Here is a 24,826-nt window from a genome sequence, read left to right on the forward strand (position 1 = left end):
GGCACTGGACAGACTCCCCCTGGCCGACTGACCTTTCACCTCCTGCCCTAGAAGCTTCGTGGGTCACGCGTGCCTGAATGGTATTTTTAATGATGTCGTACACATGTGAAAGCTGGACAGTGAATAAGGAAGACCATAGTCTTGGCAGAGATCAAAGTCAGTTGGCATAACATAGTCCACAAAAGTAATGTTCTCCATCCTGCTTTAGTGAGTAGCTACTGGGATCTTAAAGCTTGTGAGTGGCTATCTAAGGTGCAACTGTTGATCTCTCCCCATCTGGAGCAAAGAGTGAAGAAAATTGAAGATGCAACAAAACAATTAGTCCAAAGAACTGATGGGGCATGCAGACATCAGCCTCCATGACCCTGGGACCAGAAGATCTAGATGGTGCCTGTTACCACTGCCAACCACTCTGAAAGGGGCCACAATAGGAGGTCCTGGATAGAGTGGGAGAAAAATGTGGAACAAATCTCCAAATCATTAAAAAAAAAAAAACAGGCTTACTGGTCTGATAGTGACTGGTAGAACCCCCGAGACTATGGTCCTTGGACACCTTTCAGTCCTAGAACTGAAGCCATTCCTGGAGGTCACCTTTTAGCCAGACAGTACAGTGTACAGGCCTATAAAATGAATAGTTAGCGCTCACGAGGAATGTGCTTCTCGAAACGGTCGACCACATGAGAGCAAAAGGGCAGCATTTGCCCAGGGATTAAGTTTAAAAGGCAGGAAGGGAAAGGAAAGAAGGGTGCATGGTGAAGTGGAAGAGTGCTCAGTGCTGTGGGGATTGCAGTCTGTCACAAAACAAAGAAAGTGTGTATGACATTGAATGGAAAACCAGTTTTCTCTAAGTTTTCACCCAAATCACAATAAAACTTTATTTTAAAAAGACAAAAAAGGAAGACCAAAGAAGAATTGATGCTTTTGAATTATGATGTTGGCAAAGAATATTAAGTATTCCATGAACTACCAGAAGAATGAACACATCTATCTTGGAAGAAGTACAGTCAGAGAATGTGCCTTAGAAGCAAGGATGGCAAGACTTCTTCTCACTTACTTTGGACATGTGATCAGGAGAGACCAGTCCCTGGAGAGTGCCATAATGGTTGGTAAAGCAGAGAGTCATCACAAGAAAGGAAGATCCTCAAGGAAATGGGTTGACACAAAGTGGCTGCAGCAGTCCACTCAAACAGCAGCAGTGGGGAGGATGGCACAGGCCAGGCGATTCCAAGCTCTGTTGTACATGGCATTGCTGTGGGTTGGAACTGACTCGATGGCACCTACCAACATCAGCGGGAAGCCTGCTTTAACTGTTACTGAAGGTTTGCTGTCACAGGCACATATTAAACAGTTTTGCCAAATCTAGTGTAGTTTTTGTATTTAGTCACTTAAAATCTTTCTATAGGTATATGTGGTCATAATGCTGGTTTTGGGTACCTTTTCCTAGAATAAAGGAGGTTGTGCAGTATGGTGATTAGAAATATGGGTCTGGATAGCCAGACTTCTGGAGGGCTCTCTGACTTCTTCCATACCCCTTAACCATCTTTTGCCTGTTTTCTTTACTATAAAGTGTGAGTATTGATGGTAGCCACCCAGAGGGTTGTTTTGAAGGTGAAATGAATGAGAACATATGTAGCATTTGTTAAGTACTCAAGTATCTGCTCTTGTTATTTTTATTAATATAAAAATATAATCTCCACTCTTCTCTTTAGTGGCACATTGTGCATCTTCTCGACAAATCATTTCACACTGGAAGAATTGTACAAGGCATGATTGTCCTGTGTGTCTCCCTCTCAAAAATGCTGGAGATAAGAGAAATCAACAGTGTAAGTGATGGAATCTCTGGGCCCTTTATATCAAAAGTTATTTTTGGAATTTCATCAGTGCTTTTTGATGGATTTAGAGTACTTGTTGATTATATGTGGTTCCTATGACTACCTGATCGCTTCTTTTGCCCTTTACAACTTCTAATCTACCTTCTGTTTTTATAGACCTGCCTGACTGGACATTTCATATAAATGGAACCATATGATACATAGTCTTTCCTGATTAGCTTCTTTCATTGAGTCATTTAGCATAATATTCATAACATCCACGTTGTGGCATGTATCAGTATTTCATTCCTTTTTCTAGCCAAACAATATTCCGTTACATGGATAGACCACATTTTATTTTTACCCATTCTTCAGTTGATGGGCCATTAGGTGGTTTCTACTTTTTGGCTATCACGATGCAGTGAATATTCACATACAAGTCTTTGTGTGGACATCTGTGTTCACTTCTCATTCTACCTGGGAGTGGAATTGCTGGGTCATAGGGTTATTCTGAGTTTAGCCCTTTGAAGACTGCCACATTGTTTTCCAAAGCAGCTGCACCATTTTTCAGCTTCACCAGCAGTGTATGAGGGTTCCAGTTTCTCCACATCCTTGCCGACACTTGTTACTGTCTTACTTAACAATAGCCATTCTACTGTTTGTGAAGTGGTATCTCATTATGGTTTTGATTTGCATTTTCCTGGGAGCCTTTTTCAGGCGCTTCTTGGCCATGTGGACCTTTTTTTTTGAGAATTACTGTTTTGGTTCTCTAATGCTGCTCTAACAAATACCAAAAATGGGTGCCTTTAACGAACAGGAGTTTATTCTGTTAGAGTTTTGGTGGCTAGAAGTCCAGGTTCAAATGCCAGCTCTAGGGGCTGGATGAAAGCCACTTGACCTTGGGCTTCAGCTCTGCCTCTTGCTCCCAGCCCACTGAAGCTAAAGGTTTCTCTTAACTCAGGCTGCTACTGGCTCCTGAGGCTGACAAACCCAAGGTCGACCAATAAAATGGCACAGTCCCAAGATTACCAAACTGCACGGGAAGCCACTAGTTCAAGTCCCAAGATGGGCAGGAAACATGGCAGGCTGCTGAACGAAGACTCGGCTACATACAGGGTCCAAGCGCGCCAGAAAGCTGCAGAGACCATTCTCAGTGCTGCTGCTTATATACTGGAAGTGGACCACATCCCTAAGACAGCTACTCCGCTGCTCCAGTAGATTCCCCATGGAGTTGATTACCAGTCTCATCATGGGGAATAACTATATCCAGCTGCCCAGCTACTCAAACCCAGGCCTAGACAAACTGACACGTAACCTTAACTACCACAATTAACTATTCAGATTCCTTGCTCATTTTAAAATTGGATTACTTGGTTCTTTATTATTGAATTGTAACAGTTCTTTATGTATTCTGGATATGTGATTTGCATCTATTTCTCCTGTTTTGTGGTTTGCCTTTTCACTGTCTTGATGGTAACCCTGAAACACAAGTTTTAAGTCCAGCGTATTTATTTTTTCCTTTTACCACTATCTTAGTTTCTTAGTGCTGCTAAAATAGACAAGCCTCAGTTGGGGAGCTTTAACAAACAAATTTGTTTTCTCAGTTTAGGAGGCTGGAAGTCTGAATTGAGGGTACCTAGTCACTGAAAATGTTTAGTTCTTAAACCTTAGTAAGCTGAGCTGTCTCCCACTGTTATTCACCACATTCCAGTTAAAACAAAATAATGTGGAAGATATGTTAGTTATACAATTGTGAAATGTTGACAGAAGGATATATAAAGCACTGTTGTATGTACACTGGGATTCTCTGCCCATATTCAGTTGTATTAGGGGACTGAAGGAAAGGTACAGTAATTTTCTCATGATAATGATGCCTTTGATTTCATTAAGTAAATTTAGGTAGGTGGCTGGTTGCTGAATATAAAAAAAATAGTCGTTTTCTGATATAAAAGAATAATGTCAGAGATATGGTTGAGTATGCTTTATATTAAGAAGAAAAGTTCAACCTAACACAGTTAATCTCAAGGAGATTATTTAGGGAAATAGATGAAGTGATCCTAGTGCTTAAGCATTTGACTGCTAACCAGAAGGCTGGCCATTCAAACCCACTAGCTGCTCCTTGGAAGAAAGATTGGGCAGTCTAGTTCTGTAGAGATAGGCCTTGGAAATCCAAGGAGGGGTCATTATGAGTCGAATTTGACTTGATGGCAGTGAGTTTAAAATTCATCTAGAAGGGCAGCTTGTGAGAATAGCCAGGAAAACATATAATAAGGAGTGTAATAAATCAAATCCCTGTGGGATTCAAAATCGTAAAATTAAAGGACAATGGCTCCTGTATGAAAGTACACAGGTTAGTAAAAGAGGTTAGAAAAATCCAGAAACATCCTCATGTGTGCACACAGAATTGATTATCTGCAGAAGCTGTACTTGAAATCAGTTAATTCTTAAGTTAATAAAGAAATCAGAAATAGCCCAGTAGAAAATTAGGGGTAGTTAAAACTACCCCAAAAAATAGAGCACAGTTCACTATAAGATAATGAAATGAAATAAAGAGCCATTTCTCTCCTGTCACAGTGACTGAAGTGGAGTAGTGCCTGCTGGTGGTGCTCGTGTGGCCCTAGACATTAATTCATGGGTGGTGGGAACACTGGTGACCTGGTTGTGGCAGTGGTCCCCTTCAACCAATCAGCTCTATATCTAGAAATTTTTTCAAAGAATTAATGGGAGACAAGATACATGTACTGAGATATTTATAGTCACATGAACACTTAGTGTTTTTTTAATTTAACTTACACATGTTGGTCTTCTCTCGTACTGTCTTTAATGTTGGAATACCATTTCTTTTGTGTTGTAGCAATTTTGACTGGAGCAGCTGTTGGCATTGGAAATGCTGGTTCTCTAGGGGTGGGTCAGCAGTCGGCGCCCAGCCTGAGCACCGTCAGTCAGATCGATCCCAGCTCTATAGAGCGAGCCTATGCAGCTCTAGGACTGCCCTATCAGGTGAATCAGATGCCGGCACAGACCCAGGTGCAGGCGAAGAGCCAGCAAAACCAGCAGTCTGGGCAGTCTCCCCAAGGCATGCGCACCATGGGCAACATGAGTAAGTTGGTGGTCCGCCTGGGACAGGGGGGATTGCTCGTGCATGTTCAGTGCTCTCTCCAGTGCAGCTTCGTTCCTTCCTGGAGTCTGCTTTCCCTCTTGGCCTCTGTCTACTTGATTATTATTTTTTTATTATTATTTTTTTTTTTAACCTTTAGAAACTGCAGTGTAAACGGTCCTTTTTAAATTCATTTTCCACAGTAACTGGTAATGGTTTATATCCTCCTCGATCCTTTTATGCAGATATGTGGCTTTACCAGAGTGGACTTTTTTCTCTCTGAATACTCGGTGTCTCCATTTACAAAAGTTACGCAGTACTTCTTTGTCTGAACAGTCATAGGTGGACATGGGCTTCTAGATTTTTTTTCCTGCTTGAAACCACACAACAGAAATGTCCCTTGGTATTGTTTTGGTTTGAAATTATAAAAATGAGTGTGGTTATTATTAATGTAGACATTCAGATACCTGGCAGAAAGAGTAGTGTCCCTTTTGAAATAGTTTTTGGATGCACTTGTTGACCTAACCTCTTCTGTGATACAACTGGGAGGGAAGGAAGTATTTGTTTCTCCGATTATATATGATAAAACGAAAGAACTTTGCTAAATGATCCCTTTGCTATCAGGAAGTTGAACATTTAAGTCTTTTTTTTTTTAATAGTTAACATATCCAGCATTGATCAGTCCATAGCTTTAATACCTTGCCTCTTATTCTGAAATTATTCTTGATGGTGAAGTTTTTCCTTAGCGAGAAAACAATTTGGTTCTAGATAATCGACAGTGCATCTCCTGTGATGCCCATTTTATCGTACTATTAATGGTCAGAGACTTCATCTCTCCCTTACAGTGTGATTTTAAATGAGGCAGTAAAATCGAACATACCGTTCTTACAAAAACGTAATCTTGTTGGTTCCTCTTGTTTTTAACTTGTAAAATTATGATACAGGTAACTTTACATATCCGTTATGGAATAATCACTCCGCTAACTAGAAGATAAGCATAGTTAAAGTTACCACATACTTACCTCATCCTTCAGGTTACAGTCTCTGTGCCTGAGGTGTCTCAGTTACGCCTTATATAGTTATGTAACTTATTCTTTAACAGTATATTATGACCATTTTTACTTAGCAGTAGAAAGCTGCATCATTCTCAGTATCTGCATAATAGTAATCTCTCAGGAGTCCCTGGGTGGTGCAAACAGTTAGGAACCTGACCATTAGCCCAGAGGTTGGCAGTTCAAACCCACCAGGGGTGTCTTGGAGGACTGGCCCAGCCATCATCTTTCTAAAAAGTCATAGCCTGGAAACCCTGTGGAGCAGTTCTGCTCCCACATGTGAGGGCACCAGGAGTGGGAATCTTCTCAAAGCCAACAGACCACAGAAAATCTTCAGTGTCACTGTAGGATGTTATCACACGTTACCAAATACTTGGAAGGGTACGTGAGTTTCTTCTACAATTGGTTTTTTATTGCTGCTCTAGTTAATTTTGCTTAGTTGGTTAATTTTTACAAAAATCATCTAGATTTTCAGGTATGCTAGTTTACGGATTTCACTTTCTTCTAGGTGTGTTCTATTCCTCCCATTCTTATCATTTCTCCATCTTGACTCAACAATCAGACATTCTTCTCTTTTTTAAAAAAAAAAAACTAACGCTGTAAAAGTATTTTAAAACTAATGATAAATCTTTAAGCCTAGCTTGGGCCACATGCTATAACATTTTAATGATACTGTTTTCATAAACAGTGTTTAACAGTTTGTTCTCTAAAAGTGAAAATTAAGAGAGTATGAAAGTAGTCCATTTGGTCTCACCAATTTCTGTTCTGATTTCCAGTAATTTGGATATTAGATGCCAGGTAGTGGCAGAGAATTTCTCACTCTTGGCAGTCAGACCTTGTAGTCACTGCTGAGACTGTTTTAGGTAGAGGTGTTATACTCTTTGATAGATGGATTCTTTAGTAGAACTTAGATTCTTCTTCTTCCTCATTGTTTTTGTTCATTGGTTGGTCAGTTTATTTCATCCCTGAAAGCAGTCTTCTTAAAAAGGGATTATTTTGGTTTTTTAACTAGTCCAGGATATAGATAAGTTTTTCTTTTCTTAGATAAATTTCTGTGCCCTTTACCCATAAACCAGTTTGGCTGTGTTTTTCACTGTTTCATGACAAGCAGTGCTCACTTGTTAACTAATTATTGAGTAACTAGTTTCTTTAAAAACCTGAACCAGAAGATGGAATGAGGAGAGATCTTGCCTTTACAGGTTTGTTTTCAGCTTTTCTGTGACGTTAACTACATCCTTCAAGTTGTACGACTGACTATTCGCACTCTCCTTTTCCAGATCATTCTACAGCCACTGTTGTGGTAACCACTAACAGTCCTTGCTTTCTGTATAGTTTCTTATTTTTTATAAATGAGATCATACAGTAGATCCTATCTTGATATCCTCTTTTGAAAACACGCTCTACTTCTCAGCCTATAGGATCCTCATTTTTTCTTTTTAACAGAAAAACCCCAAGTAGGCAAAGGCTGTTTATGCTGTATTTTTCCTTTTATGCCAAAGCTGTTTTTAGTAGTTAGTACTGTGTGTTTATGTTACATAGAAGATGTCCCTTTGTGTTTTCATTTTCTTCTTAGGAATTTCCTAAAGCCTATATGATAAATAATCAGAATGGGGTCACCATGACAGGGTCTTGGAATTTTCTTTAAACCATTTTAAACTTCTGTGAGAAAGTATTTATTGTGTGTTATGAGCAAGTGACTGCTTTTTCATGTCACACCAAAATCTTAAGTAACTTAGTAACTTCAACCAACATTTTATACTTTATGCTGATTTTCAGCCAGGGCTTTTTGGCTATAAATGTCTTTTTCAAGTGTTTGAAGTGATTCCTTAAGGCTTCTGCCTTTATTAGAGTTTTATAATGGCAATTACTAGGAATAAAATAATTTTGTACTTTTCTACTTGATGATCATTAATATGGCCCTGGAGTTTCAACTTGACCTTACCCTAGTGCCAAATTCTTGGAAAGACTAACAAAATATACACAATTATTAATACCTAAATTAGCACTGATAACTATTTTTTTATCTTTTTCATGTCTCTTAAGATTTTGAAACACTAGACAAAACTGTTCTCCTCTACTAAGCACCTGTATCTTCGGATGGTACTTAGGCTCAGTCCAGATCTGGTAGGCTAGTTTCATGAATGGACCATGTTGTTGGCCCCAGGGGTATAAAAGATTTTATCTCATTTGTAAACAGAAGTAATAGACTTTCATTTATTCGGCAATCTGTAATGTTTAGCTTGGGTGTTTCTCTGAGATTAGACTCCACCAGTGATAAGTATTGTCAGGCCTCACTGAGATCATTTATGGTATTCTTGGGAGCCCTGCCAAGAGTAGGGTTGGACATGTAGTTAGAAATCTAAGAAAACACTTTCTTAGGAAATTGGGGCCATAAAAAAGTATCCCTCCAGCAGACACTTGACAGAAACTTAAAATCTCAGTTCTCTGTCACACCCATTGCAAGTCTGAGGTAAAGGTAATATTTTGGTGACTACATTTCCATATTTAAATATTAGGACAATTTTTTCCCTTAAATTTTTATTTGAAAATTTCAGACCTACATTAAAGTTGGAATAGTGCAGTGGCACCATATACCTACATTCGCTCATTTTTAACATTGTGACCATGTTTGCTTTGTTTTTATGTAAATTTAAGACATCCTTACACTAACTTACTATTTCAGTGTATATCTCCTAAGGCAAAGCACATTCTTTTCCATAACTACAATACCAGAATCGTGCCTAAGAAATTGAATAATGTTACTAACCTACTGTCTCTATTCAGATTTCTTCAGGTCTCCAAACTCAAAGTTTTGACACTCGTTTTATTACTTATTTTTTCTTTGTCTTAATCTAGAAGTCATCTCGCTTTTTTCCTCTTTGTTCATCATGCATTGATTGGGTTTTGATTATCAGTCCAGATAAGTTGTTGTGTAGATTATTCCACAATTTGAATATGCCTAATTGTTTCCTTATAGTTAGGTCCAGGTTAAACATTTTGGGTACAGATACGTCATAGACGGTGGTATGAATGTGTACAGACGTTAATAATTTCAACATAAAAATGTCTTGGAACTCTTGCTTGCCTTGAAGTAGCCTTTATTTATAGTGTCTCCGTGGCCTTGCTGACCTTTAAATTATTGGTTAACTTAGTCACTTACGAAAACTTTGGAACCTCTCAGCTTTATTTCATACTCTCTCATTTGGTGTAGTTGTAATCTCTAGTTTACGTTCCTAGACTGTCAGCTCTTTAAAAGGAAAATGCTGCTTATGAGTCTGTGTCCTCTCATCTTTACCTGAAGACTGTAGTGCTGAGTAACCAGCTGAGAGCCTGAGCGAGCATTTACAGTCATACTTCCCCGGGCAGATGCACTCCCAGGCCCACTTGGGCGTTGCACTTGTGTCTCCCACTGCGGCAGAACTGGATGCAGTGCTGGAGCCGTCTCACACAGTTGGAGATTTCAGGGACCTGTGACAGACAGGGGCAGGTGAACAAATGGTAAGCAGAATTCCTTCAGCTCTGCTGTGTGTTGAAAAAACACATGAACACAGATAGAAAAAGGCCAGGATCTTTACTTTGAAGTATCATCTAGTCAGGTTGAGTAGGCAAATTATTAAGTAGACAGAGCCATGGTGTTGCTTATTACTTGTGTCAGGTTTTAAAGATTTAGTAGCAGGGAGGTGAAGAAGAAATTCTTTCTTGATCCTGGAATTTATTTTTATATTTTTTTATTTCAAAACTAGGTTTTTAATGTCAGTCCTCAGTGACAATTCTTACTAATCTTCCAGGTCCTATTGAATTCACATAGTCTGTAAATTAAGATTTCATTGATAGGGGATTCCTCAAGCTCCAACAACAAAAATACATTCTCACTAATTTTTGATGCTATTAATTGTGTCTTCGTTCATTTCTTCTGAGCACCTCTGGCAGTGTCAGCAATGTTTAACTTCCTACGTTCTTGAGCTCCCAAGTGACTGCTCACTCTAGTGGCCTGTGTAGGTAGTCCTTCTCAAGTTATGATTGCGCCACTGGTGGCAGTCATATGCTGAAATACTTAATAGGCCTGGAGACTTGGGCAAAGATGTTTAGCTGGGTTTTCATGTGCCATCCAAAGGCAGTTGTTAGGTGCGGCCATGTTGGCTCTGACTCATAGAGACCCTGTGGACAACAGAAAGAAACACTGCCCGGTCCTGTGCCAGCCTCACAGTACTTCCTTATATGTACCTCAGCCCATTCTTGCAGCCACTGTGCCAGCCCATCTGGTTGAGGACCTTTCCCTTTTTTGTTGACCCTCCACTATACCAATCATGATATCCTTCTCGAGGAAATGGTCCCTTCTGACAACATGACCAAAGTAGATGAGAAGATGTCTGGCCATTCTCGCTTCTAAGGAGCATTCTGGCTGCACTTCTTCCAGGACAGATCTGTTAGTTCTTTTAGCAGTCCATGGTACTTAGAATATTCTTCACCAGCACCATAACTCAAAAGCATCAACTCTTCTTTGGGCTTCCTTATTCATTATCCAACTCTCACATGTATATGAGGCAATTGAAAACAGTATGGCTTGGGTCAGGTACACCTTAGTCTTAAAAGAAGCACCTTTGCTCTTCAGCACTTGAAAGAGGTGTTTTGCAGCAGATTTTCCCAGTGTAATACGTCATCTGATGTCTTGACTGTTGCTTCCATAGGTGTTGGTTTTGGAACCAAGTAATATGAAATCTTTGACAACTTCAGTCTTTTCTCCATTTATTGTGATGCTGCTTACTGGTTCAGTTGTGAGGGTTTTTGTTTTCTTTGTATTGAGATGTAATCCATACTGCAGACTGTAGTCTTTAATCTTCATCAGTAAGTGCTTGAAATCATCCTCACTTTCAGCAAGCAAAGTTTGTGTCTTCAGCGTATAGCAGGCTGTTAATGATTCTTCCAACAATCTTAATGCCACGTTCTTCTTCACATAGTCTAGATTCTTGGATTATTTGCTCAGCATACAGATTGAATAAGTATGGGGAAAGGATGCAATATTCCCTTGTTCTGTTCAAACGACAGCCTTCTGGTCTATGTACAGGTTCCTTATGAGCACAATTAATGTTCTGGAATTCCCATTCTTCTCAATGTTATCTATAATGTGTTATGATCCACACAGTCATTCTTTAAATCAGTAAAACACAAGTAAACATTGTTTGCTTTCAGCCAAGAGCCACCTGACATCAAGAGTAATATCCCTCATTGCACATCCTCTTCAGAATCCAGCTTGTATTTCTGGAAGTTCTCTGTCAGTAAACTGCTGCAGCCGTTTTTGAATTATCTTCAGTAAAATTTTACTTGCATGTGTTATTAGATATGTTTGATAATTTCCACATTCTGTGGGATCACTTTTCTTTGGAATGGGTACAAATATTGATCTCTTCCAGTCACTTGGCCAAGTAGCTGTCTTCCAAATTTCTTGGCATAACCAAGTGAGTGCCTCCAGCAGGGCATCCATTTGTTGAAACATCTCAGTAGATACCATCAATTTCTGGAGGCTTGTTCTTCACCAATTCCTTCAGTGCAGCTTTGACATCTTCCTTCAGTACCGTTGGTTCTTGATCATATGCCACCTCCTGAAATGGATGGACATCAACCAGTTCTTTTTGGTACAGTGACTGTGTATTCCTTCCATCTTCTTTCGATGTTTCCTGCATCATTCAATATTTTGCCCATAGAATCTTTCAGTATTACAACCCAAGGCTTGAATTTTTTCTTCATTTCTTTCCACTTGAGAAATGCTGAGTATGTTCTTCCCTTTTGGTTTCTAACTCCATGTCTTTGCACATTTCATTATAATAATTGACTTTGTCTTCTCAAGCTGCTCTTTGAAATCTTCTATTCAGCTCTTTTATCCTGTCTATTCTTCCATCTGCTTTAGCTACTCTCCACTCAAGGACAGGTTTCAGAGTCTCTTCTGACATCCATTTTGGTCTTTTCTTCCTTTCTTGTCTTTTTAATGATCTCTTGCTTTCTTCATGGATGATGTTTTTGATGTCATCCCACTATTCCTCTGATTTTCAGTCATTGATGTTCAGTGCATCAAATCTGTTCTTTAGATGGTCTCTAAATTCAGGAGGGATATAATCAAGGTCATATTTTGGCCCTGAGGGACTTGTTTTAATTGTCTTCAGTTTCATCTTGAACTTGCATATGAGCAATTGATGGTCGTTTCAGCAGTCAGCTCCTGGCCTTGTTTTGGCTGAAGATACTGAGCTTCTTAGCTACCTCTTTCCACACATGTAGTTGATCTGATTCCTGTGTACTCCATCTGGTGAAGTCCATGTGTATAGCTGCCATTTATGTTGTTGACAAAAGGTATTTGCAATAACTGAGTCATTGGTGCTGCAGAATTCTACCCTGCGATCTCCAGTACTACTTCTATCACCAAGGCTGTATTTTCCAACTACTGGCAATTCTTGTGTTTCCAACTTTTGCATTACAGTCACCAGTGATAATCAGCACATGTTGATTGCATATTTGGTCAAAAATATGACAGAATAGGTGTGGTCAAGTTGGCTCTGACTCACAGAGACCCTATGTACAAGAGAAAGAAACACTACCCGTCCTGTGCCAGCCTCACAATACTTCCTATATGTACCTCAGCCCATTGTTGCAGTCACTGTGCCGACCCATCTTGTTGAGGGCCTTTCCCTTTTTTGTTGACCCTCCACTATACCAAGCATGATGTCCTTCTCGAGGAAATGGTCCTTTCTGACAGCATGGGCAAAGTAGGTGAGATGCAGTAAAAATCTTCAATTTCCTCATCTGTGGCTTTGGTGGGTGGTGCATAAATTTGAGTATTAGTTATATTAAGTGGTCTTCCTTGTAGGCATATGGATATTACCGTATCACTGACAGCATTGTACTTCCAGATAGATCTTGCTACATTCTTTGTGACTGTGAATGACACACCATTCCTCTTCAGTTTGTCATTCCTACCATAGTAGATTATATGGTTGTCTGATGCAGAATGGCCAAAACCAGTCCATGTCAGCTCACTAATGCCTAGGGTATTGATCTTTATGTGTTCCATTTCATTTTGGACAACTTCCAATTTTCCAGTATTCATACTTCATACATTCTGTGTTCCAATTATTAATGAATGTTTGCAGCAGATGGAGGTCCCAAAAGCTTTACTCCAACCACGTCATTAAGGAAGAGGCAGCTCTTCCCCGGTCATATCTTAAGTGCCTTCTGATCTAAAAGGCTCATCTTCTGGCACTACATTGGACAGTGTTTCAGGGCTATTCATAAAGTTTTCCAGTAATACAGTGTTTCACTGCTGTTCATAAGGTTTTCACTGCCAGTTCTTTCAGAAATGGATGGCCCCTTCCTTCTTTCAAGTCTTTCTTAGTCTAGAAGCATCCCTGCACCATGGGTGACCCTGCTGGTGTTTGAAATACCTGTGGCATAGCCTCTAGCCTCACAGCAACACACAAGCCACCACAGTACAACAGACTGACAGACGAGTGGTGGAAGAGGGCAGCAAGAGAGACATACTTGTAGATAATGCACTCATTGTTTAATTTACCTCACCATGGTATTTTTGCCAATCAATAAAACGAATCTATGTTACGGGTACATAATTTTTCCAAAAAGGGGTATCTACACATAGACAGTTTATAGTGACAGAATTGTAGGCAAGAATTTGATTTCAAAAAGACCACTTCCAGCAACCCATTTCAGGTAGCTGGCGTGCCGCTGTGGGAATGAAAGCTCTGCCTAAGTGTTTAGAGAGGGAGAGAGTGAAAGAAGGCAGCAGTATTTCTCTTCATTAAACATTGCTTAAGAATTTAGCAGATTATTTGCATGTTAGTGGGAGGTTTATTTTGTTTTTTGTTTTTGTTTTTTTACCTAAGTCAACTCAAGATAGATATTAATAGATTTGTATATCAAAAGGTTTTTAACTGCAAAAAAGTTGGGTTTACTGTTAATATTGGTAGTGGTTGATTTTAGTTTTTAAAGAATTAGAATAGCCATGAAAATTGTTAATTGAAGAACTTATATGTGCACATAAAACTATTCAAGCCATTTAGGAATATTCAGTAAAAAAATATATATATATATATATATATACTTTCCTTTCAACCCAAACACTGCCTCTCACCCCCTCCTTGCAGGTCATTGTACTAGATTTCCTGTGCTTTAGGGTTTTTCTTCTTTTACCATCGTTTATGGCTGTCTATATATAGAGTGTGTAAGAGCTCTGGTGGTGTAGTGCCTAATGTGTTTGACTGCTAACCAGAAGGCTGTCAGTTCAAAGCCACCAGTCACTCCTTAGAAGGAAGACTGAGCATCTGCTTCTGTAGAGATACCACCTTGGAAATCAAGGAGAGGTCACTGTGAGTCAGAATCGACTCGACAGCAGCAACTTTGGTGTTGGTATATGAGTGCAGGTGTAGAACGGAGCATCAGAAGTGGAAAGTTTTAGTGAAGGAACACATGCATGATTTTTTGTTGTTGCTGTGGTTGGCAGCTGCGAAAAAGCCCTTCCAGAAGTTATATTCATTTACAAGCCGTTGAATTTTGGCTGAAATGCTTCTTTCCCACTTTTCTTCTCAATCAACACTTGACACTCTCAAATGTTAAAAAGTATTGATAATTTGAAACATAAAAAAGATCCTAACTGTTACTTTAGCTGAGAGTATACAGTTAAGCATATTTATTTGCTTTTCTTTTTTTGAGGTTGTTAAGCTATTGTAGTTCTTTCTCTATAATTTCCTGTTCCTTTCCTATTTGACTTTTCATTTCATCCTTACAAATTGTAAGGATACATATTATTCTTTAGATATGTGTTGCAAATTACATTGCTAAGAATTGTTATTTCTGTTGCTGATTTTTTTTTCTGATTTATCATTTGTCTCTTAACTTTGTTTATGGTGTTTATTGTATACGATCATTTTGTCTGCTAAGCTGGGAATATCAAATTGGAGAGGTATGGCATCGCATTTATTGTCAAAAAGAACATTTCAAGATCTATCCTGAAGTACAATACTGCCAGTGATAGGATATACCTACAAAGAAGACCAGTTAATACCACTATTATTGACATTTATGTACTAACTCCTAATGCCAAAGAGGAAATAATTGAAGATTTTTACCAACTTCTGCAATCTGAAATTGATCAGACATGCAATGAAGATGCATTGATGATTACAGATGATTGAAATGTGAAAGTTGGAGACCAAGAAGGAGAATCAAGAGCTGAAAAATTATTGGCTCGGTGATAGAAACGAAACCAGAGATCGTATGAAAGAATTTTGCATAACCAATAGCCTGATCATTGGAAATACATTTTTTCAACAAAATAAACAGAGACTGTTCAAATGGACCTCGCCAGAAGGAATACACAAGAATCAAATTGACTACATATATGGAGAAAGACGACGAAGAAGCTCAGTGTCATCCATTAGACTGAGACTGGGGGCAACTGTGGAACAGACTATCAGTTGCTCATCTGCAAGTTCAAGTTGAAGCTGAAGAAGATGAAAACAAGTCCACAAAAGCCAAAGTACAAATGAGTATATGCCATGTGAATTTACTGACTATCTCAAGAATCGATTTGACACTTTGAACACTAACAGTTGAGGATCAAGATGAATTGTCAGATGACATCAAGGACATCATAATACATGAAGAAAGCAAAAAGATCATTGAACAGACAGGAAAGAAAGAAAAGACCAAAACAGATGCCAGAGGAGACTCTCTGAAACTTGCTCTTGAATGGAGAGTAGCTAAAGCAAATGGGAAAAATGATGATGTAAAAGAGGTAAACAGAAGATTTCAAAAGGTAGCTTGAGAAGAAAAAGTAAAGTATTATAATGAAATGTGCAAAGACAAGGAGATAGAAAACCAAAAGAGAAGAAAAGCTATAAATAACTGAAGAAAATTAAGCTGAGTTGCAAATTGAAGGATTCTGTGGGCGGAATGTAGAACAGCATAGGGAATATAAGAAGAACATGGAAGGAATGCACAGAGTCACTGTACCAAAAAGAACTAGTAGACATCCAACCATTTCAGGAGGTAGCATATGATCATGAGCCGATGATACTGAAGAAGTCCAAGCTGCCCTGAAAGCATTAGCAAAGAAGAAGGCTCCAAGAATCGATGGAATGCCAATTGAGGTATTTCACCAAAATGAAACACTCACTCATCTAAGTGACATTTGGATATTTGGAAGATGGTTACCTGGCCAGCTGACTGGAAGAGATCCATATTTGTGCCCATTCCAAAGAAAGGTGATCCAACAAAATGGAAATTATCAAATAATAGCATTAATAGCATATGCAAGTAAAGTTTGATGAAAGATCATTCAGATATGGTTGTAGCAGTACATCAACAGGAAACTGCCAGAAATTAAAGCCAGATTCAGAAGACTTGGAATAAGGGGTATCATTGCCGATGTCTGATGGATCTTCACTGAAAGCAGAAAATACCAGAAAGATAATCTACCTGTGTTTTATTGACTATGCAGAGAACAAATTATGGATGACATTGCAAAGAATGGGAATTCCCAAACACTTAATTGTGTTCATGAGGAACCTGTACATAGGCCAAGAGGCAGTTGTTTGAACAGAACAAGCAGCTACTGCTTGGTATAAAATCAGGAAGGGTGTGTGTCAGGGTTGTTTCCTTTCACCATACTTACCCGCTCCATACCCTGATCAAATAATTCAAGAAGCTAGACTGTATGAAGAAAAACAGGCCATCAGGATTGGAGGGAGACTTACTAACAACCTGTGATATGTATACGACACAACCTTGCTTGCTGAAAGCGAAGAGGACTTGAAGCACTTATTGATGGAGATCAGAGATAACAGTCTTCAGTATGAATTACACCTCAACATAAAGAAAACACAAATCCTCACAGTTGGACCGATAAACGAAGGAAAGATTGAAGTCAGGGATTTCATTCTACGTACCATAGTCAGCACCTATGGAAATAGCAGTCATGAAATCAAATGATGTGTATTACATTGGGCAGATCTGCTGCAAAAGACCTCTTTAAAGTGTTAAAAGGCAAAGATGTCACTTTGAGGACTAAGGCGCCCCTTGACCCATCAGTGATATTTTCATTTGCTTCATATGTATGCAAAAGCTGTACAGTGAATAAGAATGATCAAAGAAGAATTGATGCCTTTGAGTTATAGTATTAGCAAAGAATATTGAAAATACAATGGACTGGCAGAAGAACAAACAAATCTATCTTGGAAGAAATACAGCCAGAATGCTCCTTAGTAATGAGGATGGTGAGACTTCGTCTCACTTACTTTGAATATGTTACCAAGAGAGACCAGTCCCTGGAGTAGGACATCATGCAAAACAGAGGAAGACCCTAAAGGAGGTGGGCTGCAACAGCGGGCTCCAACGTAGCAGCGATTGTGAGGATGATGCAGGGTCAGGCAGTGCTTTGTTCTGTTGTATATGGTATGGTTGTGTGTCAGAACAGATCCAGCAGCACCTGACGACAACATTGTGTATTACAGATGCTGACCTTGATAGCTTCTCAGTTTGGGGTCCTAACTTTGAAAGAAAGAAAAAAAATTGTGTGATGTTTTCTTCTAGTATTTTTAGAGCTTTTTCTTCTGTTTTTGTACTGGTATTTAAAATATTCTGCCTTTTGTTGTTTTCTGTATTGTTTTTGATTTAGGTGCTAGTCCTATGGGAGTAAATGGAGGTGTAGGGGCTCAAGCGTCCAGTATTCTTCCTGACCCAATGTTGCATGCAACCATGAATTCTCAAAAGTAAGTTCCATCTTGGATTGTCCGTATGTGGTGTTTCAAATACTTGTTCGAATTCCATATTTGTATTTTTAATTGCCACAGTTTGAAGATACTCTTGATGAATAGGCTGTTTGGGTCCCTTCTTTAGGCAGCCTTAAGTTGAAATTTTATCAATTACCTGGGGTAACCTTCACTTTGAGTCTGTTCTTTCCCATTGCCTTAGGGGTTCCCTGAGATAAGCTGTGTCCAAGTGACAGCTTAGGTCTAATTTATATAAGCACACGAGGCTTCTTCATCCTCCCCTCCACACAAAGAGATAATGCAGGTTTCTTTCTTTTCCTCACACAATTAAAAGCACATGCTTTAAAGAAATCTGGTCACGGGACTTTTTCACCCAGACTTCTTGATTTAAATAGACCCCTCCTAGTGCCTCCTGCACTGCAGCAGTCACTGTCAGGTCTGCTTAAATGGGATCTTCTTTCTCCTACTCTTCGTCACTAAACTGTTTTATGTTCCTTTTTGTAAAGCCCAATGATGAATGAAAATGCCAATGTGGCCTCTTTGGGTCCTATGCCAACAGCAGCTCAACCATCCAGTACTGGAATTCGGAAACAGTGGCACGAAGATATTACTCAGGATCTTCGAAACCATCTTGTTCACAAACTGTAAGATATGGGCATGTCTTACAAAAAATGATCATACGAATACTCTTCCACTCTGTCAGGCACTTCACTACCAAAGGAATAGTGCTGATTTTCTCATACCCTGGCTCTTGGTGGTGACACTTCTGTTAACAGTGTGTGAAATATTATCTCTGCCTAGTGCCAGGCACAAGCTTAGTAATTAATTTGTTACTTAAAAATTGTTCATTTTTATTTCCATTGCCTTTGCAAAGCTCATATTTTAACCAGAAAACTAGGCATCAGTTCATCAAATTGTTGGCAGTGGCAACATCCTTGTCTCTTATTTCTGGTAGTTTTTCTTTATTACATTGCCAAGGTGAATCAGGTCGCGTGGTCTCTGTCCTGCAGATGTACTTGGTGACAATACCTGCTGTGCTATTGTAAAGTTGTTATGTGCCAGGCACTCTGCCTCACAGATGCTGTCTTATTTAGCCGAAGGTATTCTTGTCAGATAAAGAAAAAGAAGCCATATAGAATAGCGAAATGTAAGGCACCCAAAATCAGGAAGAGCTTGCAGCTAATTGATAATAGAGCTTAAGCTTCTGAACAGCAATGCAACTTGTTTTTACTTGGAGAAGTCAGTCTTCCACTTCTCTCCACTTATTAGAGGTCTGTCCTCTGCTCTGCCTGTATTTGTTATTGGCTTGGAATCAGTAACTTGGCCTAGCTTTCTTATTTACTTAATTTATTTTTATGTTACATTCTAAAATGAAAGCAGTAGAAATGGAATTGGACCACAAGGAGAAAACTTGGGAGATTTACTGAAATTAACTAATAAGGAATAACCAAAACAAACTTTTACTTTTGTGATGGTTAGATTATTTAGAATGTTTTATCTGCTGTATAGAGGATAAATTATTTGGGATTGATAAGATGATTGACATTGGAATGTTTATCATAAGCTTGCAAATTTTGTACCAGCTCAAGTATTGTTCTGAACTTCCATTTCCACCTTCCCCATCTGGTTCCTAAACACAGTGTATAACTAAAGATGAAGGGTCCAAATGATAAAATTAGTGGCCAAGAGTCACATTTGTCAGTCTTATGAAACATCAGTTAGTGCCCAGGATTTTGTAAGGAATTGCTACAAAGTGAAACACTTTGAATCTAGCAGAACCATTATGCCTTTCTGCCTTCTCCACTTAAAATTCTAGTTCTTTTAAGATTTTTGTAGTGTCTATTAAGTCTTGTTTAACTTAACTGAGGCAATTTAGGGAGTAGAAAGAATTGAAGATTATTCCTGTTTGATGTTGTGACAGAGACCAGCTTTCCTCACTCCCTTTAAATGTGAGCTCATGTTTAGAGTGCCGGCAACCAGAGAGAATTTGTTTGGGGCCGTTTCTTACGTATCCTGATCAGCAGAATCCTATATTCAACACGAGGAGACAGTTTCATTTTAGTCAGTATTGTTTGGTCTTTTGCCCAGTTTGTTTATTATACGCAAATGAGAAAATAGTAATATTTGAGTTGTCTAAACTTTAGTAAGGAGCTCTGGTAGCATAATGCCTAAGGCACTTGACTGCTCACCAGAAGGCTGGCGGTTCAGACCCACCAGCCACTCCTTGGAAGGAAGGTTGGGCAATCCTACTTCTGTAGTGATACTGCCTCGGAAACCCAAGGAGGGGTTGCTATGAGTCGGGGTCGACTCGACGGCAAACAACAACAACAAACTTAAGTATACTTAATGAAAATATAGAAGCCTGGTTGGTACAGTGGTTGAGAACTCAGCTGCTAACCAGAAAGGCTGGCAGTGAGAAGCCACCAGAAGTTCCAGGAGAGAAGATGTGGCGATGTGCCTCTGTAAAGATTGCTTGCAGCCTGGGAATTCGTGGGGCAGTCCCACTCTGTTGTGTATTGGCAGTAAGAGTCCCAGTCGACTCCATGGCACACAGCAACCCCCGGTTTAAAGGTTTGTCATGTTTCAATAATGGAAATGGAAAGCTGATGTAATTTTACAGTGATAGGCTTTTCTGTTCCCAGTGTCCAAGCCATATTTCCTACTCCGGATCCTGCTGCTTTAAAAGACAGACGGATGGAAAACCTAGTTGCATATGCCCGCAAAGTAGAAGGGGACATGTATGAATCTGCGAATAATAGAGTAAGCATCTGTTTTTCCTTTATACAGTCAGATGGACCTGTCCTGGTTGGTTAGATTAGTCCTGTCCTTTAACATTTACAGGTCGTACTTACTGGGTTTCAGAAAAGTGACTTTTAGGATACCCTGTCTTATTCTTCACTGAAGCACAATGAAGATAAGAAAGCAGTTGTCTTAAAGTATATGCCATCAAGTATATTCAGTTTTTCCTTTTGATAATGCAATGCACTTATGTGGCACTTCATCTGGGCAGTCCTTCTGCCAACCTAGAAACCAGCCCTGTGCCATTTTCTCTAGTGTATGGTAAATCAGCTCCTTAGTATATTCATGTCATTTGGTGTTCCCACTTCTATACATCAGTCAAACTAACTTTTCCAAATTGGCTCTTCAAAATGTAGCATACTGGACATACCCTGTCAATTAACCTATCAGCGTTACATATTTAGTAAACCAACTTTGACAAGTCTTGTTTTACTTTATAGTTCATAATAAAGCTGCGGGTCACATGGTCATTCCAAATGAGCTCATGTTTGCAGTGACTTGAGAAAGTAGATTAGATTCTTTCACTTTTCGTTTCTACTTAGCTCTTTTAAGCTAATTGTCTAAGTTCATTTTTTCTGTTACCTGATGTACTTCTCTTTTTCCTCATCTCTCTTATTTTACTTCAAAAATGCAAACAGGCAGAATACTACCACCTGCTAGCTGAAAAGATCTATAAGATCCAGAAAGAACTAGAAGAAAAACGAAGGACTAGACTACAGAAACAGAGCATGCTACCAAATGCTGCAGGCATGGTACCAGTTTCCATGAATCCAGGACCTAACATGGGACAGCCACAACCAGGAATGACTTCTAGTAAGTGCTTTTTCTTATACTTACGTTGGTGAGAAATTGGCCAGAAACTGGTTTGTAACCACAGTGATTAATTTTCATAAACTTTTGCAATATTCTGGAGTTTGTGACTGAAGCTTTGCCTTTGCATAGACAGTAATTCATCCATTAATAAAAACACGGGCTGAATAGTGCATTTAAGATTCCATGGTATGTTATTTAAAATTTTTTGATAACTTGCCAACATTTTTAGATCCTAAGATACTCTCCTTGCATCGGTTCCCATGATTTTATGATTTAGTCTCAAAATCCCATAGATTTGAACTTTCTCCTGAGATGCCATGACTTTCGTGGGCACTCGCTGATTTAAATGTTTTCAGGCTAAACACATAGGTCTCCTTCTTCTACATACACATAGGTTCCTTGCATTGCAATTCTTCTTCGCAAGGTATATTCCAAGGCTGAAAACTATTCCGTTTTTAGAAACATCGTTTAAAAATACATCTTGAGAACTTTGGTGTTCTGGTTATTCTCAGCTCGATGAATTAACCAGCTAATTAAGATTATTCTGTATGGCCTAATTCATTCACTGACTTGTTAGCTAGGTTCCAAGCCATGAGATAATAGAGGAGGCACCTGATAATGAGGAGAAACACAGGGCACTGAGATTCTGTGAGAAGGGCTTTGATGGGTGCAGACCTCTGCTGTTAGGTCAGGGAAAGCTGTTTACCTGCAGGAAATCCCACTGAGCCAGCAGGTGCCAATTCTCAGTTTATCAGTGGATTCTAGACCAGCATCCCCTCAGCCCTTAGAATAGTAAAACTGAGAACCACTGGTTGTCACTGGCCTTCAGCAACCTCATGTGTTACTTGTATCATGCCGCACTCACACTGTTTTCTGATTGGGTCATGAGGTGAAAACAGTCAGGAAGAGCATTTCTAGCAGAGGAAGCAATGTATGTGAAGGCCCTATTGGTAACAGAAAACAGAGATTTTTCGAGTGTGGTGGAGAGAAAATGGGCAAACAGATGTCCAGAAGTAAAGTCAGCTAGGATGGGGGAGATGGCTTCAGTACTGGTAAGGCAGGACACACCCAGTTTCCAGAAAATGAAACTTGGAAAGTAGAAATCCCCCAGCAGGCACTCCCCCAGCAGGCACTCCCCCTCCCCTTTCCCACATTTTCCCGCTGCACACTCTTCCATGTCTATATATCTACCGGCTTGCGTCTTTTAGAAAGTAACCAATCACCCCATACCCCATATACCCCAGAAACAAAAACTTACAGAAGCCCTACGTGGCCTTTGTTAGGGGCTCAGTCTCTGGATGTGAATCCACTGAGCCGAGTGTCGACACGAATAAAGGTCTCTCCTCTTTCACCATCCTGCTTGAAGTTAGTGTTTCCCTTGGTGGCGCCGGTAATGCTGATAGTTGGAGCTAGAGTACAGAAATAAAGGGGACACAGGTGAGATACTTGTGTTTGGTAGAATTTACTTGGTTCTGGGCAGAATTTGAGTCAAGTATATATTCTATCAGATACTAAATGTTATTCTCATATTGGAATAAAAACAGTATGCAAGCAGGAGCAGTTAGATATTAGTGGAACTCCATAGCCTTGAGTGTATACGTTGGCCTTTAGTGTCTACTCGGTCTGGTGTTTCATAGACATGAGATCCCTATCATATTACAAACTGTAAGTCACTGTGACTCAAAAGTCGACTGGCAATACCTAATAATAGCCCCACCACGTGCCATACCCAGAAATTAATAAAAGAGTCAAGAGTTTTAAAAACAAGAGTACGACACAGAACACTGAAGACAATGTAAAATTAAAAGTACCAATCTCCTTAATGTATTACTTGAGAAAAAATAAATCATACCAGAAGGAAAAACAGGAAACAATATAAAGAAGTAACAAAATCAATTATGAGATCCTGGTGAAATAAATGCAAACTTAGTATGTATCTTTTTTTTATCTTTTGGTTTTTAGGAATTTAATTCCAGCAAATAATGGTATAATTGCACAGCATCTTTATAGGAGCATAATTTATACTGTTGAAATTAGAGCTATCCTATACATGCTCCAGTAGTGCATTGCTGCAGTAATTGTGCATCTGAACATTAGAACCGTCTCACTGAGGCGTCCTTAGCACATTCCCTTCACACCCAGTAGCTGGAAAACTAAACCGACCTAGCCAACCATCGGGACCCTCTACTGAAAGGTAAAGGATGGGGAGGCTGAGCAAGTGACAGCTCCATCAGATTCTACCTGCCTTCAGGAGCAGACACACCCAGGCACGACTGCCCCCTGTTCAGAGAGAAATTTCAAAATGCAGTCACAGAATCAGCATAACAGAAAAAAAAATTGGAAAAATTACTGCAGAAAACAAAGGAAATTTTCAGATTTCTACACAAAAGATAGCAGGGATGAGAAAAGGAGCTAGGAGTGCTGACTGAGTTTAAAAATCACATCAACACAAAATAGAAGGTACTATGACAGCTTTGAAAAGCTGTAAAATAAGATGGAAAAGAAAAATCTAATCAGTACACCAATGATAGCTATGAAAAGCAGGTTTGAGATAGCCTAGTTTGAGAACAAGGCGCTCTGGTGGTAAAATGACTAAGGCATTTAGTTAGTTGCTAACCAGGTCTGTGGTTTGAGCCCACCAGCTGCACTGCCGGAGAAAGATGAGGCAGTCTGCGTCCATATTGGAAACGCTACGGGGCAGTTAAGCTCTGTCCTAAAGGGTTGCTAAGAGTCAGCATCAACTCAGTGGCATTGGGTTTGGGTTTTGATTTTTAATTTGAGAACAGCTTGATAATGGAGGTGCTGTTAGCCCCATTTTACAGGTGAGGAACTGAGGCATAGAGAGGGTAACTAACTTCCCATGTTCTCAAAGAGAAGTGGCCGAGGCAAGACATAAACATGGGTAGTCTGCCATCCTGGTCTCCAAACCAGTAAGAAATGATGAATAAAAGAAAACTGTACTTAAAAAAATTTAAAAACAATAAGAATATTTTTTTCTCAAAATAAAAGGCTTAATCTGACAGTCAAACATGTTTTTGGAGGAAACATGCAGAAAATAAAACCATACCATAAAAAAAGAATGACAGATTTGACAGAGGGAGAAACATGTTTAATAAGCTAGACAAACACAGTGAGGAAAGTGGACATCACAGTTCTTAGAAGAAGGAAATAACCAACCAGTAAATATGTCAGTCATTATTGCAGACTTAAACATTAAAACTAAATGAAAGAAATTTCCCACCTCTCACCTTTAGCAAAGCTTGAGAATCCAGCGTTGGGCAAAATGTTGGCAAACAGGTGTGCTGTGGATTAATACTATAGCAGCCTGAGGATAAAAGCATGTTTCAGAGAGCGGCTTTGTGAAACTGTCCAGTCGTACTCACTGACCTGTCAATGAGTATTTCTCTTCTTTTTAAAAGAAGGGTGGGGAGTAAAAATGTACCTGGAAGATTTGTGTGTGAGAGGGATTTACAGTGTCAGTAA

At 39.3% G+C, this 24,826-nt stretch overlaps 1 protein-coding gene across 1 annotated transcript in view; it reads left to right on the plus strand.

The window, feature by feature from the left end:
- EP300 (E1A binding protein p300) overlaps positions 1–24,826 on the plus strand; it is an 89,647-nt gene that overhangs the window by 34,196 nt on the left and 30,625 nt on the right. Inside the window, exons 5-10 of the mRNA XM_007941701.2 lie at positions 1,710–1,823; positions 4,666–4,911; positions 17,638–17,731; positions 18,238–18,375; positions 20,374–20,491; positions 21,169–21,343. Of these exons, the coding sequence (XP_007939892.1) occupies positions 1,710–1,823; positions 4,666–4,911; positions 17,638–17,731; positions 18,238–18,375; positions 20,374–20,491; positions 21,169–21,343 (885 nt within the window). The remainder of the gene's footprint in view (positions 1–1,709; positions 1,824–4,665; positions 4,912–17,637; positions 17,732–18,237; positions 18,376–20,373; positions 20,492–21,168; positions 21,344–24,826) is intronic.

This window comes from Orycteropus afer, unplaced genomic scaffold, assembly GCF_000298275.1.
Source record: "Orycteropus afer afer isolate SDZICR_OR568_19922 unplaced genomic scaffold, OryAfe1.0 scaffold00083, whole genome shotgun sequence".
NCBI lineage: Eukaryota > Metazoa > Chordata > Mammalia > Tubulidentata > Orycteropodidae > Orycteropus > Orycteropus afer.